This window comes from Micromys minutus, assembly GCF_963924665.1.
Source record: "Micromys minutus genome assembly, chromosome: 2".
Lineage (NCBI taxonomy): Eukaryota > Metazoa > Chordata > Mammalia > Rodentia > Muridae > Micromys > Micromys minutus.
Window position 1 is genome coordinate 10,749,811 of NC_137971.1, and position 19,607 is coordinate 10,769,417.

The following is a 19,607-nucleotide window of genomic DNA, read 5'->3' on the forward strand; positions in this document are numbered from 1 at the left end:
TACATTTAACTCTTTACCCTCCTGTGTTTCAGTCACAAAGTCCTCTACTCCCTGAGTTCTATTTCCATCCCAGTTAGCTGTACAATGTCTGTCTGTCCCATCATTGAAAGAACAGTATTGTACTTAAAACTCACTTTGGAATGAGTGATAGGTTCATTGTTGTTAGTTTGAATTTTTGCACTATTAATAAGGAACAAAGCAATTCAGAACCTTAGAGTTCCCAAAGGACAGAACCTGGGGTGTGCAAAAGGCTTCTAGGTTAGCAGAGAGAAATCGAGCTTTGCATTTGGAATTGGAGAAAGGGTTTTGCCAGGTTTATCACCTTGGGCTAATTGCTCCATCCTCCACAATCTGCAGTGGCTTCCTACATATAAGGAGGAGGAAGCTGACCTCTTCCGGCTTTGTCATTCTCAGTGATTGATTCCCAAAAGAGCCAATAGGTGGTTGGAAATTCGTGGAAGAAAGAAATGTCCCTTAGTTCCAAACATTTCCTGGCACTTAGCTTGCCGACATAACTGAAATCTCGTTGTCAACACGTTGTTCTTTCTACTGCCGTGTACAAACACGAAACCATCCTTTGCCTCCCTAAAGGTCTGCTGGGGTTAGAATGGTAGTGCTAATTAGCCAAGTTTCAGAATGCATGGGAGCCTGGACTATTTTTAGCCCACCTTTCATCCCCCAAATTAAGTACTCAGCTCCCTCTTCTTCATAGGCCAGAAACTGTGCCGCTCCATCTCCTTAGGGATGGTCTGTCTCTCATGTCAGTCAGGCTGAAATCAAAAGGCAGAAAAGGTCTCTAGGTAATTTACACAGAAATGATTAAACACGGGGGATCTGTTGCTTAAGTGACAGAAGAGCGAACATGTCAGCAAACAGCAGACAAACCTCCAGTGGAAACTCGGAATTTTCCAGGGTTGGAGGGACGCAGTCATCCCCAGAATCCCTGGGCCAGGACAACTGGATGGAAGCTGAATTCGTAGTACCTAGGTCTGGGTGGAGCTCAAGCCATGGAGGAAGAAGCAATTATAAGACCCGTGAGGCTTCCCAAGCAGAAGAGACTGCAAGAGATGGCCCTGTCTTCACTCTTCTGCTTGTGGGCACTAGAGCCCTTGGGATACCCTTGATGAGACAGGGATTAGAAAAGGGCAGCATAGGGAATGAGTTTGAAAGAACAGACCACTAAGTGGTGGAACACCCCTGCTAAGCTCAGCAGAGATCAAATGGAGAAAGCTCCCCTGGCTTCCACACTGATTAAATGGCCAGGCTCTTCTCTGGCTTGTTTGTCGTGTTAACATAATTAGATGGTGGACATCATGTGTTTGTGTGAACAGATCCTCTTATACCTTTCTTCCCACTGTGTGCGTTTAAGCAGTAAGACCTAGTTTGTTCTTTACATTCCTCCAGCATGGAGCACTGGACATTGCCATTAGGGGGCGCTAGATAAATGTTTGATGAAACGCAACCCTTAATTTTTAGCTTATATTATCAGTAAGTCCATTTTATTTAGCACTGATCTCTGAGGTGGCTTCACAGGGCAAGCCTAACCCAGCCAGTGCCTCTAATTACATGTCCAATTGCTGTTTGTCAAGAATTAACATCTCCCTGCCCCTCTGGGCTAGCTTTCGAGCTGCTGTGTTCAAGGAGCTATTCTTAGACATTCATTTAAGTAAAATGATTGCTGTTTAGACAAAAAGGAAGACAAGAAGCTAGCTAGAAAGTGGAATAAAAACCAAAGCCCTAAATTTGGTTTCTGAATCATCAGAAATTTGTTCGCCTCTTTCCTAAGGGAATAATAGAAATGAGTGTTCGAGAAATTCATATTTGAAACCAGCAAGGCAACTTTAGAGGGTAGATGTGCTTGTGGCATTCTGTGGCTATGATCTGAGTTCAATCCACTCATCCCACAAGGTGGCAGAAGTGACCTGATTCCCAATAGTAGTGCCCCAAGCTTCAAATGTTTATACTTATACATATGTACACATACACACACACACACACACACACACACACACACACACACACACACACACAAACACGCATACACAAATTATTCTTTTAAAAATCCATATTCAAAGAAAAAAATGCATGTTTGTGTGTTGTTTGCATAAGAGAATTCCAAAATAATTCCAGGTAGAAAAATTGCAGTGGAGAAGGCTGGCCATTATAAATGTTGGATACCCTGCTAAGAATCTGTGGTTTATAGAATGTAGATATAAATTTATCTCCATGTGCACACATGCCTATAGGCAGGGAGAACACAACCGCTGCCAACAAGGCAGACATTGTCTAGCTGCTTCCATAGAATATACTTGCTAATGGGAATATTAATTATAGAAATTATATGTAACTATTACATATATTGTTACTTTACATATAAGTTAGTTTCAAGACACTGAAATCAAAAGAAGACATAATAGGCATCAGAGTGACAAAGACAAGAATAAGGGCAAGTGAATTTTTGCCTTCAGAAGCAAAAATGTCCCTATGTCCCAGGAATGCTTCTCGCGGATCTGAAAGGCTGAAACTGGAGCATCTGTTGGGATAAAATGTGAGTTGCCCCTGTTACCAAATTTAATCTTAGGACCCAGGAACAAACACAATTAGAATTTTTAAAATATAGAAATAGTCTATTTTATGGGAACATTGACTTGCATGCTCAAGTGTTCTGTCAAAGAATTCCATAGAGAAAAAACTGTTGGCTTTATTCAGAAGTATATGTGTTCAAAAACAAAACAAAACAAAAACAAAAAACAAAAAACAAAAAACAAACAAAAATAACCCACCACACTGTGGAATACAACCTAATTAACAGGTAGTAACCCCATTAAAGCAGCAGGATGGGTTAATTTTTATTTTTCATTTTTTACACAAAGTAAGTAATACCATAAACAATACCGTTGGTAGTTTTAAAGTAACTTGATTTGATTTGAGCACTATACCTCTAATCCTAACCTTCAGAGGCAGGAGGATCACCTATTGCCTTAGTTATTTAAGGAAGCAACCCCATAAGCAAAACAGAGATGAAGTATTTGAGCATAGTAACAGAACAGGGGAGGAGGAAGTTAAGAGAATAAGACAACCTTCAGGACTATTGTCATTTCACTGAGAGGCCCCTAGACCTTACCCACTTCCCTGCACTTGGAAGCAGCGCATGGTTTGTAGATTTCGCAGCAGCTCACATTTATCAACCTGACTCTGGCCCCAAAATGGTTAAACCATTGTCAGACTTCACTACAAAAGGTTGTGTGAAGCCCACGTTTGAGATTGTCTATGGATGCCAAGACAGGTGAAGAGGTTTTAAAGATAAGTATCTTTAGATAATAAAGGCATTCCATGAATAATACTATGGTATTTTAATATGTGCATGTTTGTATACCTACTTAAACTCTTGTTTACATATTAACAGCTTTTAGGTGTAAAGAAAGATTTAATGAGTTCATATGAACTAAGTATAGGCCTTGTGACAGAATCTTATTTAACATAGATGATTTCCATTAAAATTATTTTTCTAGAGGCTGGAGAGATCGCTCAGCAGTCAAGAACATTGGCTGCTCTTGCAGAGGACCCGGTTTCAATTCTCAGCACCAACAAGGTGTCTCACAAGCATCTGTAACTACAGTTCCAAGAGATCCGACACCCTCTTCTGACCTCCATGGGCACCAAGAACACACGTGGTGCACAGATATTCACCCAGGAAAAACACCTATACACATAAAATAAAAATAAAATGATTTTTCTAAAATATGTAGAGGCATAAGACAATTTTATGAGCTGTGAGGAGTGGGAGTTAAAATGTTATGGGGTTAGATGATAGTTTGTACAGAAAGCACAGGGTAGAGGGCATCTCACTGATGAACTTCATACTTGTCTAAAACGCACATTGTTCTGAATTCATACACATACTTATAAATAAATAAGACTGGATGGAAATCTAAAAAAATATCACCCTTTGTTATTTCTAATTTCCAAAACCATGGATGTTTTAATTCCCTTCATCTTTGAAATGAACATGTATTCCTCATACACTTGGACTAAATCTATCTTAAATAGGGTACAAAAGGAATGCTTATAAGGAAATCTATATGCCCATTAAGCTCATAATATAATTATAAACTGTGTATATAGTTCCTAGGAAGATCACAAGTATTGGAGTGTGCAATTATTCTCTTCAAAAATAATTTTCTCTGAAAAAATAAACAACTCTGGATGTCATTTTTATCAATTGAAATTCATACTGAAATGAAAATATTACTATGCTGTTTTTTGTATCTGTAATCCGTGAACTTTCTGAATATATTCTATTCATTTTTAATTAAATTTTTAGGTTATCCTGCAAAGCAATGAGTTTCACTTTGACCTTTTCTCATACAGGCGCCATTCTTTGCTACCATTTGTTACCCTTACCCACTGTAGTGAACTTTAAAGGGTTCGAAAATTGTCAAAATGTATAGTCTTACAATCTGGAACACATACACACAGTCTTATAGATTATAAATAAGAACATTTAGGTCCTGAAGATATGGTAAGTAAAATTGTGTGGCTTATACTTATAAATTATTTGGGTATGTTCACACATAGGTAAAAGGTAGCGCCTGTGTTACTATGAAAGGAAGTAACGCTGGTCTGTTATGGTTCATAAACACACAGGAGGGTGTGCTGTGATGGGATCTGGACCTATCCCTTCCACTACTTTGGTTATCCCAACCCAATGCTTTTTGAAGATTGTTTTATTCTTCAGTCATGATGATCCTCACGAGTCAGAGTTAAGATGAAGACAGAAAGGCTCTCCTGAGGTTGGATGTGGAAGTTGTTGCATTCTGTTGATTTCCTAATCTGCAGCTGTTCCTTTTATCCTGTTTCAGTCACTAAGTTGGTGCCAACCCTCCTGAGTAGAGAAACGGTGTTTCTAGTATTTCCCATACCTGACCGCACATTTGCACTTGAAAAGTGGCTAGGCCTGGTCTAGCCAAGTGCGTACAGAAGTAGAGAGGAAGTTCTCATGAGCCAAAGCACAGAAGCAGTTCAGATAGAAGTCGACTCAATACCAGTGGAAATAGCACATGTGAATGAAGGTGGGAATATGCTAGAACACTAAGCAATTGGACTACCAAGATTTTCATTCCTAGCACAGGACTTCTAATTGACTTGAAAATAAAGAGACTAAATACAGAGGTACAATGAAAAAAATTGTGAACTAAAATACAATCATGATAGGAGAGCAAGTCTCATTTATTTTAAAAATGTAGATATCACTTTGTACCCACTACGTTATTTAATCTCTACAAGGACTCAAAGGAAAAGTGGTTGCTTTATGTTGTGTTATGAGAAAGTGGGGCTCAGGGAGCAGAAAGGTCTCCCTGTGATAACAGTCAGTGGGCCTCCTTCCATCAGGTCTCAGCTGTGTGACAGATTAAACAAGAGCTGCTCAAAGCCGTGTGAATCATTTTCCAATGTCTTCATGTGCCACATTTCACATGGCTCAAAAGCAAAGCAGACACAATTGTCCTCAGCAATGTGCCAAGCCAAGTTTCTGTCTGGAAGAGTGCCCAGGAAAGATTCAATTCACCCTTCTCCTCCTTAGAGCACGGCTACTGCTTGAAATGTAATAGATATCTCAAGGGACTAAGGATGGACGTCTGAGCAACTGGAGAGGAGGGAGAGTGGACAACTCCCCCTCCTTTCTGTTCCTCTCTTGCTCCCTTTCTCCTCCCCACCTGCCTTCCTTCAGACCCTCCTTTCATTCCCATCTTCTGATCTAGCAAGCATAACAGTACTAATTAACAGGAGATACAATTTTATCATAGACATAACCACGAGGGCCCCTGGGAGACAAAATGGGGGAATAACTTTTGTTTATTAAATTCAAAAGACTACCTAGTACATCATTCTTGAGTTCTATACGTGCTTACAAGTTCACTATAAATATCACTCCTCCAATATCAATAGTTTTATACTCTTGAGTTTATATAAAAATAATCCATGGCATGTATAGATGTGAGACAAGAAAATGCAAAAGGCTTGATAAAAACAGGTTCCAAAAAGCCACTGCAGAGTAGAGTAAAATATGGTAGTCTGGAATATATTTACCATCTTAAAACATAGGTAGAGATATTTGATTAAAATGTGCAAATACTGAGATAGATATGTTAATTGAACAATGAGGGAAATAACATTGAAAAGCTTGAGCACCCTTCAAAGGTCACATGAGCCTTTGAAAATATAGCACACTGTTTACACAAGGAAAAGAGGATTCTTCTGAAAGCTGACAACAAATCCTTTGCAAGACCTTATTGTTAAGCTACAGAAATACAGATTTATTCCATTTGACTGGATATAACATGAGACACAGGGGGATGAGCCATCTCAGCTCTGCAGAAAGAAAGAATTGGTATTTGTTAATGTCTCCAAAAAACAAGTGGGTATATAGGAAGTATGTTCTATATACCATGCTTATGTAACTAACTAACTAACTAACTAACTAACTAACTAACTAACTAACTAACTAACTAACTAACTAACTAACACAAACACACACACACACACACACACACACACACACACTTTAACTTCTTAGCGATAGTTTAACTGGTCCCACTGTCATGATCACACAGGAAGCTCCTCTTTCAAGACTTCATTGCCAGACTAGTCTTTCCTTCCTCACTTTTGCTCATGGAGTACAATTGTTTTTTGTAAGAACACAGTGCTAAGACTTGAGGTTTTGTTGTTTCATGTGAATACTTCTCATGGAGTATTTTCCTGTTTACTTGGCTTTGTTCTTTCTCTCTCTCTCTCTCTCTCTCTCTCTCTCTCACTCTCTCTCTCTGTGTGTGTGTGTGTGTGTGTGTGTGTCTTTAATATATTTAATTTTCTTTGAGCATTTCATACATAAAATCCACAATACATTTTGAGCATATTCGGCTATATATTTTCCCTTCAAACTCCTCTTAGAACTTCTTCATTATGTTCCTCTCTTACCTTCATTTTTTTTTTTAAATTTAAACATTGGGCTTAGTTATTGCTATTCATATGTACATGAATATAGGTTATACATGGTAGTGTAGGCAGTTTTCCAGGGGGCTCACACTCCTGGTCAAAACTACTATTTCCTCCCTCAGAAGCCATCAACTAGAAACAGCAGCCCAACTAGGAATGGACATTCATGACCTCTTCCTTTCTCCCCGCTGGGATGTTCACTTGCCTGACTTACTTCAGGTCTTCTACAGATAGCAGCAACTCTTGTGAGTTTGTGCAATTATAGCCCATGCTGCCCAGAAGTTACTGTCTCTTAGTAATTCTTTCCACTAACTGGTTCTAGCAAGCCCTCTGTATTGAGAAGTGACGTAGTGTTGACATCCCATTTTTCACAAGAATATTTGCCTTGCAAATGGAAAACAACTAGTTTGAGTTATCCTGCCATATCATGAAGCACTGAAATGGGAAAGAAGAAAGGAGAAGGCTGTTGTAAAGATGGTGAGTTGAAATGAGTGTCACTGGCATATTTCTTGAGTTTAATATATTACACAAAAAGGAGTTAAGCACTTGTTTTCTGCTAGATCAAACCCCAAATGGCAAGATGCTGGTACAATTTATAACTTCATCCTGGCAACCACAATCCAGGTTGTGTTGGTTTGAATAAGAATGTCATTCATGGGATCAGACATTTGGACACTGGGTCTGAACTGATAGTGCTTTAGGAGAAGCGCGGGAGGCGTGGCTTTGTTGGAAGAGGTATGCCACTGGAGCCTGGCTTTGAGAGATTAAAAATTCATCCCATTTTTGTGTTTCCTCTCTACTTCCTCCATTTGTTCAAGACGTATGCTCTGAGTTTTCAGCTCTAGACACTTCCAGCCAGTCACCCTGCTGTTGTAGACTCTTGTCCATTTGAACTATGTGTCCAAACAAACTTTTCTCTGAGTTGCTTGAGTCATGGAGTTGTATCATAGCAATGGAAAAGTAAGGCATACACAGGTGATTGTATTGAGCTTCTACAGTAACAACATCTGTACTTACAGGGCTGGCTCTACAGAAAGGATGTTGTCAAAAACAAATTGTGATGTCATATATACTGTTCTATGGCTGTGAGAATAGACCACAACTAAGGCCACTCTTACAAAATAAAACATTTAACTGAAGGCTTGTTTCAGAGGATTAGACTTTTTATCAGTGTGGTATGGAGCTTGTTGGCATCTAGGTGATGGAGAAATAGCTAAGAATTCACATATGTTCTACAAGTTGCCGGTAGAACAATTGAGGGACTTGGCCTGGTGTGGGATTTCGAGAATCTAAGCCTGTTCCAGTGATACCCTTCCAACAAGTACAAACCTAATTCAATAGGCATGCTTCCTAATCCTTCCCTAATTGTAGGGAGGCCATTCTCATCTAAGCCTCCACACATAGCATCTAAATTCAAATGGGCCATGTCAAGATATACCAGGAATACTATAATCTCAGCAAAATTCTGGCGAATGCAAGTACTCACAGGCAAGTCATTGTAGGCAAGAGAATATGCTGCATTCAGTCAATATCTGAGTGTCTCCAGATAATTTAAGGCATGCCAAATCCATCCAAAGCATTAAAACTTCCCAAAAGAGCAAGTGAGCTGGAAAAGCCAATATAAGTTTTGGTTTTGACAGAAAGATGGTTCTGGGACACCGTGTATCCAGTTTTCTTCAAGCTGTCTGATACTAGTCTCCCACACATCTTCAAAGTTTATTTGACATGACATAGAAGAATTCACACTCCTTTATTATTTTTCACGTTTTGTCCTTCATACTAACCTTCCTTCGGGGCACAGCAGGGTAACTTTAGGAGATGATGTAGTAGGTGAACTTATAACCAACCCAGGTTTGACTCTGTCAGAAGAAATTTTTTCTCATACCTGAAAGTTTGTGCATTTTATTCTAGAGCAGAAGTGATCTTTCTTTACAATGTGTGGGAAGCAGTTTAGACAAACACAGATAAAGCACTTCCAGGATGGAGTATAAAACAAGCAACAGTGGCCTCTTCTTGGATTTCAGAATGACACTATTGGCTGTGCACAACTGGGAAGTAGAGACAGAAAGAACCCCAACAAGGGAACATATTTCAAAGCTCAGTATACATTGCTGCAAGGAACCAAGCCTGCCAACCTGCTTTATTAGAGTCACAGCCTTGGAGGATTGTAGAGATTAACTGGTTATAACGATTGTGAGTGTGTGTGTGTGTGTTGAATATGTGGGAATATGTTCTTGATTGTATACATTTGTATGGGCATGCACAGGGCCAGGCATACGTGTATGGATGTCAGGGGTCTCTGCTACATGTCTTCCTTATCTTCATCTTATTTTTTGAGACAGAAAGTGAACCCAGAGTTCATGGATTGGCAGGAATGTAAGTACACACAAAATACCAGCTGCATTCTTTTGGACTTCCCAATGTCTAAAACCATAAGCTAAGCAAACATCATATTGATATTATATTGATTAATTACCCAGTGTTAGAGATATTTTTAGTAACATAAAAACTGGTGAAAACACTTTACTCCAGGAGAAGTTATAAAGCATCATACCTGAGGGCTAGGTGTGGTGGAGAAAGCCTTTAACTTAAACATTCAGAGGTGTACGCAATCTCTGAGTTCAAGACCAATCTGGTGAACACAGAGAGTTCATTGCTAGCCAGGCAAAGACAAAACAAAGAGTAAGCCTTAAACCTAAAGAAAAACTAGAGACAGAAAATAAAGCCACAAAACTAAAATCAAGAGCAAGTGAAAAAGAAAAATGAAAGGAAGTATTATTTTTTTTCTAGGCTAGCTACGTAACACACATCAGTTTTGTAATATGAGCAGGTGTGGTAATTTCTAAGACAAGCCTTGTGGTTTAACAGAAGCCAAAGTGATGAACCTTCCAATAAGGTGTTCCACAGCCTGTAGCTCGAAAGGAAAAGGGCCCAAAGTCAACAGAGGAAGAGACAACACTTCATGTGTTGAAGCCAGGCAAAGCTGTATCAGTGACCTCATCAGTAGAAATATCAGTCCACAGAAAGCCTATTCTTTTCTCTACCATGCCATTCTCATGTGATATACAGCCTCCCACTGCAATGCATCTATGCTAGCATTTCCCTAAGCAGGAGGCTTGGGAATAGTGTTGAGAATCAATGTCTCCAGGGTCACCATGGGGTAAAAAAAAAACTCACTGTATTTTATTTTAGAAAAAAAATACAAGTTCCTTAGAGCATAACATACAGAAAGTAGATAATCTTTCCAATTGGCTGAACCATCTACTGCAGTGGAGGATTCTAGGCTAGGAAACGCAAGAGATGTGTTGGTAATATATTGTATAAAACCTTGAATACTTGACTGAAATGATATGCCTTTTCTGAGTAGAAAATTCAATTGTAGTTCCTCTGGAGGATTTTTTTTGCATCCAGATGGAATGATCAAAACTCCATTGTCAGAATTGATTTTACAGCAGATATAAAAGACAGGTGTTACACCAGGTACCTACTGCTGCTTTAAACATTAAACCAAAATTTCTCAGCTTTAAAGAACAAGTACTTTTAAAAGCGCAGTTCTTATGAGGTGAGGAGTGAGGGAAAGAAGCAGTCTGACTCAGGATTTCTCCTGGGACTGCAGCCTTGCCGTTAGCCAGAGTATCATGGTAAGAGAAGGCACAGGCACACCTCAGTGCCGTGCCATTCGCAAGAACCTTTATCCTCATCCTTTGCGATACTAATTGTGGGAAAACTCTGCTAATAAGGTCACAGTCCTCTATGTCAAGATGGCTCTCCCTTCTCTGGAGGGCGGCCTTTGCTCTGTGTGACCTTGGCTGGAGAGTGTTCCTGAGCAGGGGCACTTAGCCTTGTGTGAAAAAAATGACCTTGTGCAGACCGCTCTGCAAGTGCTACATAAGTCAGAATACAGCCCCTCTTGGGCTTCCTACGTGATAATCAAGTACTATGCTATGAGCAATTAGCCCTTTCCACTCATGCCCATAAAAGCCCTCATATACCCTATCCCTTGAATAATAAAGTAGAGTTGTCTCCTTGCAGCAGGCTCTGCAAAGTCCTTCCATCCTGCTCACATCCTTCTGAGCTCCACTTGCTGCCCTTGCTCTTTTTTTTTTTTTTTTTTTTTGTCTTTGTGGGTCATGGCCAGTGACCCCCTAGGAGAAGAGAGACTCACAACTAATCTCCACTTAAACACAAGCTTGTATGCTTATGACAAGACTGTTAAAAGAGAAAGCGAAAGAGAAGGAGTCTTGGTGCCCTTGGGGACCTGCCTCTGAAGCCACACACTTTGTCACTGCTGCTACTTCCAGTTTATGACAAGAGGCTCTGTAAATCCAGCCTTGACTGAAGCTAGTGGAAGGGAAGAGAAGTTGGTGTTTCACATCAGTAAGGGAGGAAGAACAGAGAAATTAAAAATGTGAATGAAATCTACCAGGCATATTTCCTTAGACTCTTCTTCTATATCAGGACGAAAACACTGGTAAAGTGATAACTCTGATCTCCCAGCACCCATGGCTCAAGACCTCTAGTAGCTCAACCTCCAGAGGCATTCAATACCTCTGACCTACAGGCACCCACATTCAGAAGTACATTCTCATATACATTCATCCACATTCACACAGATTTTAAAGATACTGTAAAAAGTGATGACGGAAATGCCAACAATACAGTACTTTAAATTGATTTTTTTTTGTTGTTGATTATGTGGAAAACTCCCATCGTTTCCTCACCTCCCAGTCTTCTTGTGTTCTGTTTCCCCATAAGATGCCTCTCTCCCAAAAGTAAAGAAGTCCATTTTTTTGGTTCATAGTTTAACTGGATCATTGTCAAATTACTAGCGGGTAGCATCCCCAAGGGAAGATGAGTCTTTTCCTACCTGTACCCATGTCAGAAGCCGTCAGTGGAGGAGATACTGTGGTGGCCATACCAAGCCAGCTCTCCCATGCCCACAAATGCCCAGCTATGTGTCTGCCTTGCTGATGGGGTGCCCAAGGCTTCACCCAAGCTTCTCAGGGGAGCCAGAACAAAGTCTATAATTGGTGGCCTAGTCCATATTTCCCTGGATGAGAAACAGGGAAGACAGAAATGGATACTGCTCCTTGTCTACTGTGCTCTGGCATAGTAATAGGAATCAGAAATGGAGATTCTAAGGGTAGCTATGTGCCAGGCAAGGAGGGAAGGCTGAACCTAAGACTGTGGTAGAATCTGGTTTGGTTCCGAGTGAGTGTCAGGAGTAAGAAGGGGCTGGGAGAGAAAAAGTCCTTCTCCTGGAAATTTAGGCATAGCTCTCAAGAAAGGCCTCTATTGCAGGGATCCTAGATGAAGGAAATGGTCCTTTCTTATTCAGTCTGTTTTATTTGATGGTGAATATGGATGCGTACACCTTACTCAGGGTGAACTGGGGATCAAAGACCTTTTGTAGGCAGGAAATGTTCAGAAAGGGAAGCCCATTGGCTGAACACTCGGGGTCTATCTAAATACTTCAATAGCAAGGAGAATTTCAGGTTTTTATGCTACAATCAGATTGTCAAGATCCTCACAATGGGGTGTCATCATTATGTGTTTCAGATCTGATAGTTTGTCAGGGAGAAGGCTGCACGTTTGCCGTTCTCAGTTCTGAGATTTCTCAGAGCCTGGGCCTGCTCAACATTACAAGTTTTCTGTCTGGTGGCATGGTTCACACATCCCCACCCTAATCCCCATGGATATTAACATGGCTTCAGGCAGCATCCCTAAATATGGGTATCCATATGGGCTTCTGTGGCAATACAGGTTGCAGACATCAACACAGCCCTTGGCCATATCAGGATCACTGACCTCAGCAGCTGCATGGACCATGAATGAGCTTTTACCTGGTCTCGGATAGTTACACATACCATCAGCCTGGCTCTCTCAGGAAGCAAAGCATTAGGATATTGCTGAAATATTGAGCTGCAACCCAGACTGCATAAGTCCATGTGAAACACAGGCGTCATGGCAGTCTGGAACAGTAGCATGGACCACTGATAGCAAAATGTCCTCTGGTAGTAACGTTGCCCACAGTGGTCTTTCAAGGATGTCTAATCTAGTAAGTGAACCTATCCTCATCTCTGTTCACTATCATTGCCCAGAGCCAGGTTATCACATGGCCAGGTGACAGATTCAGGATATGTTCCAGACTGTTGTCTATTAACCCCGACCCTGCTGGACAATGACGGCGTGTAGACCTCAGCCCTCTCTTAACGGTAACCAGCATCAAGTGTCCCGTTCTGCTTCTCTCCATGATGCATGTATCTCTCTATTCTTCTGTCTTTCCCATCTCTCCATCACAGATCTGTTTGTTGTAATGATGCACCAATGGTCCTCGGCGGGGCTTGGGTGTCTTCCTGCAGGCCTTGGGAAGCACTTTCCTGGGTGTCTTCTGGCCAGACAGAAGACACAGGGCCAGGGCCATCATACTTCTGCGCATTTAGCCTTGTGATAGTCTAGGGGTGCTTTAACTCACATATGCCTCTCAAACCCCCAGATATTTGAGGTAAGGAAACAAATGTAAGAGCAAAGCCATGGTCAAAAAAATCCAACTAGCATTTTCTAGGTTTAATCAAAGAAATTGTCCCCCAGAAGATTAGTTTCAAGCTAACAGTGATATATTTATTAGACTATAAGATTCTTGAATAAATTGCTAATATATTACATTTAACTCTTTGAATGACTTACAGACATATGAACTCATACCTGTGCCTATGGACATATGAAGATATGGGATCCTCTCATACCATCCAGAGATTAGGGAAAAAAACTTTAAGTAATATTTTAACTTCTTTGAGATTTTTTTCATGCATGTATATAATGTATCTTGGTCATATCCATCTATAGCTACTGTTCCTGACCCTTAGCCACTCCTATCACATCGCCCTCCCAACTCCATGTTCTATGTGGTCCATATTTAATCCATTGGCTGTAATTATTGCTGCCTATATGCGCAGAGCTGTAGAGCAGGCCAGTGGGGAACGGAAAATCTATGAGTGGCCATATTTCTAAAGAAAATTGACTCCCTCTCCAAATTATCAACTCCATAGCTTCTCAGCCTAGGTTGGAGTGCATAAGATTCTGCCTTCTCCCTTCCCTTCAGTTTTCTGTAAATAAGGGTATTACCCCTCAGAAGCAACATGTTCTCACAGTGAAGTCTTTTTTCATGAAGCCATCATATTCTTCATAGATGAGATAGCTGAAAAGTAAGCCAAGCTTCTCTCAGATTCTCATAGCTATGGTATCTTGGATGACTTTTCTCAGGACCTACCTCTGTCAGAACACTGGTACATTTTCACCAAACTTCAAATTCTGGTAGGCACTGTGCTTTGTGCTGAACTGTTATCTCCACACACAAAGAATTCCTTTCAAGCAAATTGAAAGACAGGACACATAGAGAGACCCCTGGCTCCAGACACATACATAGCAGAGGATGACCTTGTCTGGCATCAGTGGGGAGAAGAAGCCCTTGGTCCCGTGAAGGCCTGCTTCACTGGTGTATGGGAATGAGGTGGGAGTGGGTTGGTGGAAGTGGGAGCATTCATTGTCATGGAGGCAAAGGAGACTTTATATTAAAATGAGTGCCAACATTCATTCATGATGTATGTTCTTCCAAGCTCAAATGTATTAGACGTGAAAGCCCTGTGATTTTAAAAGCTAATTGATCAAGGCCACAACTCATAATAAAGTGCATAACTGTATATTAACTATGATCTCTGATGAACTACACTTTGGAAAAACACTTTGGTATTTTGCCTCTTAGCAGAGAGTTATCTTTTTTTTAAATTAGACTTTATTGTGATTACTAATCTGTAGAAATTTTAATTATCCTTCAAATGCTTGAAGATTTATTATGGAGAAATGCCAGAAAAACCCCAGTTCTAATTAAATCCAGCAAAATGTTTCTTTTACCTGAAGATAGAGAAGCTCTTGTTTGTCAAATCTCTTTCAGCCAAATAACCACTTAACTAATCTCAAATTGAATATCTTATTTAAGAATTTGAATTATCTTTTCTCTCCAGGGAACTTCAGTTGAATATTGTAACAGCATCATCCAGGGAAATGTTTCTTACCCTCCAGATGCAGGAATGGTGGGAAAAAAAGAGATTTCTTTATATCACCTACTAGACTGAACTCTAGAAAATGATCCAGTTGACATTTTTAAGAGAAAGAACATCAGTAAGAGGCAGAAGTAGCTTCCACAGATGCATACAAATCCTGGTCCAGAGAAAAGAGAGGAGTTGAAATGATCCGTATGTAAATGGGTCTGACTTCTCTCCCTGAGCATGCAAAGATATAGCCTTTGCAATCATATCATGATCATCGAAGAATGTTCTGCAGTTGGCACAGATTGCAGGGAAGGTGGCCATAGCATATGTGACAGAATCACCTGAGGGAAAAGCAAGCGAGCATGGTAGAGCATCTTTGTTGTGCATCTTGTGGCTGTGGACAACTTGCTCTGATTCTCTGAATGACAGCTGCAAGGACACCTTGGACATAGCTGAACTCATTCTTGCATTGTTACCATTTAGGCTCGTTCCAACTGAAATGATATTAGCAAGGGCATCTGGACAGCTTGCCTGTCTGTTTTAGCCTCACAGCACATTGCTGTGTCGCGTAGATTAAAATCCACTGGTTTTCTTCTACTGTGTTCTCAGCTCTTGAGCTTCCAACTGCTGTCCTCCTCCTCTCACCTGGGCAGGTTTCAGGTTTCTGGGAGAAAGGGGACTCCCACATGGGGGAGGCTTCTTCTCCCACATAACATCTCTTCTACATTCCTAGCTTTCCATGGGGCCTGTCCCCTCTTTTTTTTTTTTATTAAGGTCTTCTGAAGTACAGCACTTCAAAGTTTTCTGCACTTTTTGTTCCCCATGCTAGATGTTGTTTTATTTAAAGTTTCCAAGTCTTAAAGATAGTTCCTAATTTGACAAGGTGCAGAGGTTTGAATAGAAATGGGTCACGTGGTTGAATAAAAAATGGGCCCCAAGACTCAAATATTTATATGTTTAAGAAACAGCTCTGTTTAAAAGCATTAGGAACTATGGCTTTGCTAAAGTAGGAGTGGCCTTGTTGGAGGAAGTGAATCACTGAGGGTGGGCTTTGAGGTATCATGAGTCCCAAGCTAGGTTCAGTGTCTAGCTCTTCCTGCTACCTACAGATACAGCTGTAAAACTCCCAGGCACCTACAGACAGAAATCCTGTCTGTCTGCATTTCCTCATGTGTCCTGCCATGATGATAATGGACCAAACCTCTAAAACTGCAAGCAACTAAATGCATTCTTTTTTTCTTGGTTATTTTATGTATTTACATTTCAAATGTCATCCCCTTTTCCTCATCTCTCTTACCTCTTCCCACCCCCCTCCCATCTATGAATATGCTTCCACTCCCACTCACCCACTCCCACCTCAAGAGTTGCCATTGTCTTGGATTCTCTTCACAGCAATAGAACACTGACTATGTGTACTCTTTGTTTGATAGTTTAGTACCTGGGAGCTCTGGAGGGTCTGGTTGGTTGATATTATTGTTCTTCCTATAGTTGCAAACTCTTTCAGTTCCTTCACTCCTCCACTGGGGTCTCTGTGATCAGTCTGATGGTTAGTCCAAGCATCTTATTCTGTATCAGTAAGGATCTGGTAGAACCTCTATATAGACACCCATATCAGGCTCCTATCAGCAAGCACTTCTTGGCATCAGAAATAGTGATTGGGTTTGGTGGCAGCATGTGGGATAGATCCTCATGTGAGACAGTTTCTGGGTGGCCTTTTCTTCAGTCATGGCATCAATAGGAGGAGAAGCCCCTGTGCTGTGAAGGCTTCGTTCCCCAGTGAAGGAGAATGCCAGGGTACTGAAGTGGGAGTGGGTGTGTGGGAAGGGAAGCATCCTCACAGAAGCAGGGGGAGGGGTAATCAGAGGGGACTGGAAAAGAAGATAGCATTTGAAATGTAAATACATAAAATATCCAATAAAAAAGATTTAAAAAAAACACTGAGACATTTGTAGAAGATTTTTGGGTGAAATTCACACTGGAATCAGTTCAGTTGCACAGACTAGATGGCTCAATCAAATGTCAACTGATATTAACCAATCAACTGAATTCTTGAATAGAGTAAGAAGCATGGCTTTTGTCAGTAACAGGAAAGTAACTCTCTAAAAGCTATTCCACTCTCCAAGGACCCTAGTTACTGATCCACACTGCCTATTTTGTATTTAAAAGTAAATATGTGAGCCTATGTCTTTTATAATAAATCTATCTGTGTTCTATTAATTCTGTTTCACTGGAAATCTTGACTAATACAGCAGTAAATTCACATGTGCCAAATATTTTATTTACCTCATTAATTAATGAGTAAACCAACAGATATAAGGTCAGAGTCTAATAAAATTTGCACTTACAGTTTCTGTGGGTCAGGAGTTCAGGTAAAGCTTAATTGAATCGTCTGCTATGTGTTGTACCATGTTGTAACTGGATTGTTATCTGGGTTTAGTTCTTGAACTGGGGAAGACTCTACCTTCAAGTTCAGATCCTGGCAGGATCATTTTCTTTTAAGACTGTAGAAGTGAGGACTGTCAGCTAGATGTGATCCCGGCTCCTGTAAATTACCTCCAGTTACTAAAGACTGACTTTAGTCCCCGTCATGTGTGTTTCAATAATGGGTCAGTTCATGCATTGAGTGTGCAAAGTGTTAACCAATCAGAGACTTAACTACCATAAAACTACTGGTCTATCACCATCATGGCATATTTTACCAATGAGAAACGAGGCGGAGAGCCAACCACAACTCAAGGAGGAGATTATTTAGAAGCACGTAAACTAGAGAGTTGGAATCCTGTGCTTGCTATAGAAAGATCAAGCTATAGCTCAGAAGTCTACGGAATCCAAAATTCACTAGAATGGCATTTAAAAGATAGTTTTACAAGGTATCATCATATATCTGACAACTATATTCTTAAGGTATTTAGTTATAAATTGAAACCTTGGCAAAATTGTTTACAGTAGCCTATTTGATTTTCATTAAAAGATGGCTACAAGGGGTGCTGAGGAAGAATGAAAAGAGACAATGAAGTTGTTATGTGACACTGAAATTATACAGATACAAGTATACTCATTTTAAAAATCTCATTGAACTTTATGACAAAAATGGAAAGTGATGTGTGCAAGTTCAACATTAGTTAATTTAACATTTTAAGGAATTCCTATGATGAAATTCAGTATGTATAGTTAATTACATTTATTCACATGTAAATTATTAGGTTTTACTAAAAGGAAAATTGTTAGGAAGATGAGAAAAGAAAATTATTACTTGCATAGGAAGTCATATGTTGACACATTTGGCCATCTAAACTATCCTTTCCAGTGGTTTAATGGACTCTAATATTGTAAGTCAATAGTTTGAGGATCAAGAAACACAAGGTATAGCTGATAAGGAAGTATATTCACAATGAGCACAGCTGCCATTTTAACTTTCGTATTTGGAGCTTTTTCTTTTCTAATCAATGGGGTTATTTTTAATCATTTTTTTGAGATATTTATCAGAATATATACATATATATATATATATATAACTATATATAAACACATATATTCACATATATATATAACTATATATTAAATATATTTTAATATACATATTAAAACAGATGTGATCCATTTTAAACTTCAAAGCTTTAGATGTCCTCTATTCTTTTTACAGGAAAGAATATAATTGAATGGAAAAAAATAAATATATAGAAAAGCATAGGTCATGACTCCTCCTTGGTATGGTGAAGGAGAAAATTTATGATAAACTGTGAGAGGGCACAGACTGAGGCAGAAGGATCTGGGAGAGTCCAAAAAGATCATGACCCTGAACTGTGTGGGGAGAGAGAAAGGGGAAGAGAAAAAGAGTATGCAAGTAGAGCAGCCAAGAGGCCAACGGTCCAAAAGGTTCAAAAAGAAGGACATAAAAGAAGCAGGTAACCAAAATGTCTGTAAGTAGGGCAGCCCAAATCATAGGCCTGAGAGTTCAGGGTAGAAGGCAGGGTATGTCAGCTATATGTTATAGCCTGAAGGACATGTCTGCTTTGATGTATTAGGCAGACACTTCAACCAACCACTTGTCCTGGCTTTGACACTAAAAATAATTTTTATTTTTATTTTTCAAAAGTTTGTATTCCCTATTAAAACAGACAAATGCAGCCAAGAAATGGATACTGTACTGGCCATGACAATCAGTAAACACCCAAAAAAGAACCAACTCCTCTGCAGGCAGAAGAACGGAGGCAAGGATGATTGTGTTAGCTATCCTCCTACTGCTGTGACAAAATGCTTGAGACAGGTACTGAGAAAGACAAAGGGGGGGGAAGAGAGAGAGGGAGAGAGAGAGAGAGAGAGAGAGAGAGAGAGAGAGAGAGAGAGAGAGAGCACAACTCAGCTCATCGTTTCAGGATATTTCACTCTATGATGGCAGGGATGGAATAAAAGCTCAGCCTGTTCAGGAAGAAGTGTAGAGCTGTTGGCCATATCATGTCAAGTGAACAGGAAGAGACAGGACCAGAAACAGGGTCCAGTTACAGTTCTACAGGCCACCACCAGTTACGTGGAAACTCTACGATTTCCAGGTGTGAACCTTTTCAA

The 19,607-nt window shown here is 40.1% G+C and overlaps 1 protein-coding gene across 1 annotated transcript in view; it reads left to right on the top strand.

The window, feature by feature from the left end:
- SORCS1 (sortilin related VPS10 domain containing receptor 1) overlaps positions 1-3,720 on the top strand; it is a gene marked incomplete at both ends in the record, with an annotated part of 518,044 nt that extends 514,324 nt beyond the window's left edge. Inside the window, one exon of the mRNA XM_080911273.1 lies at positions 3,513-3,720. Within this exon, the coding sequence (XP_080767399.1) occupies positions 3,513-3,720 (208 nt within the window). The remainder of the gene's footprint in view (positions 1-3,512) is intronic.
- Positions 3,721-19,607: the final 15,887 nt, after the last annotated feature.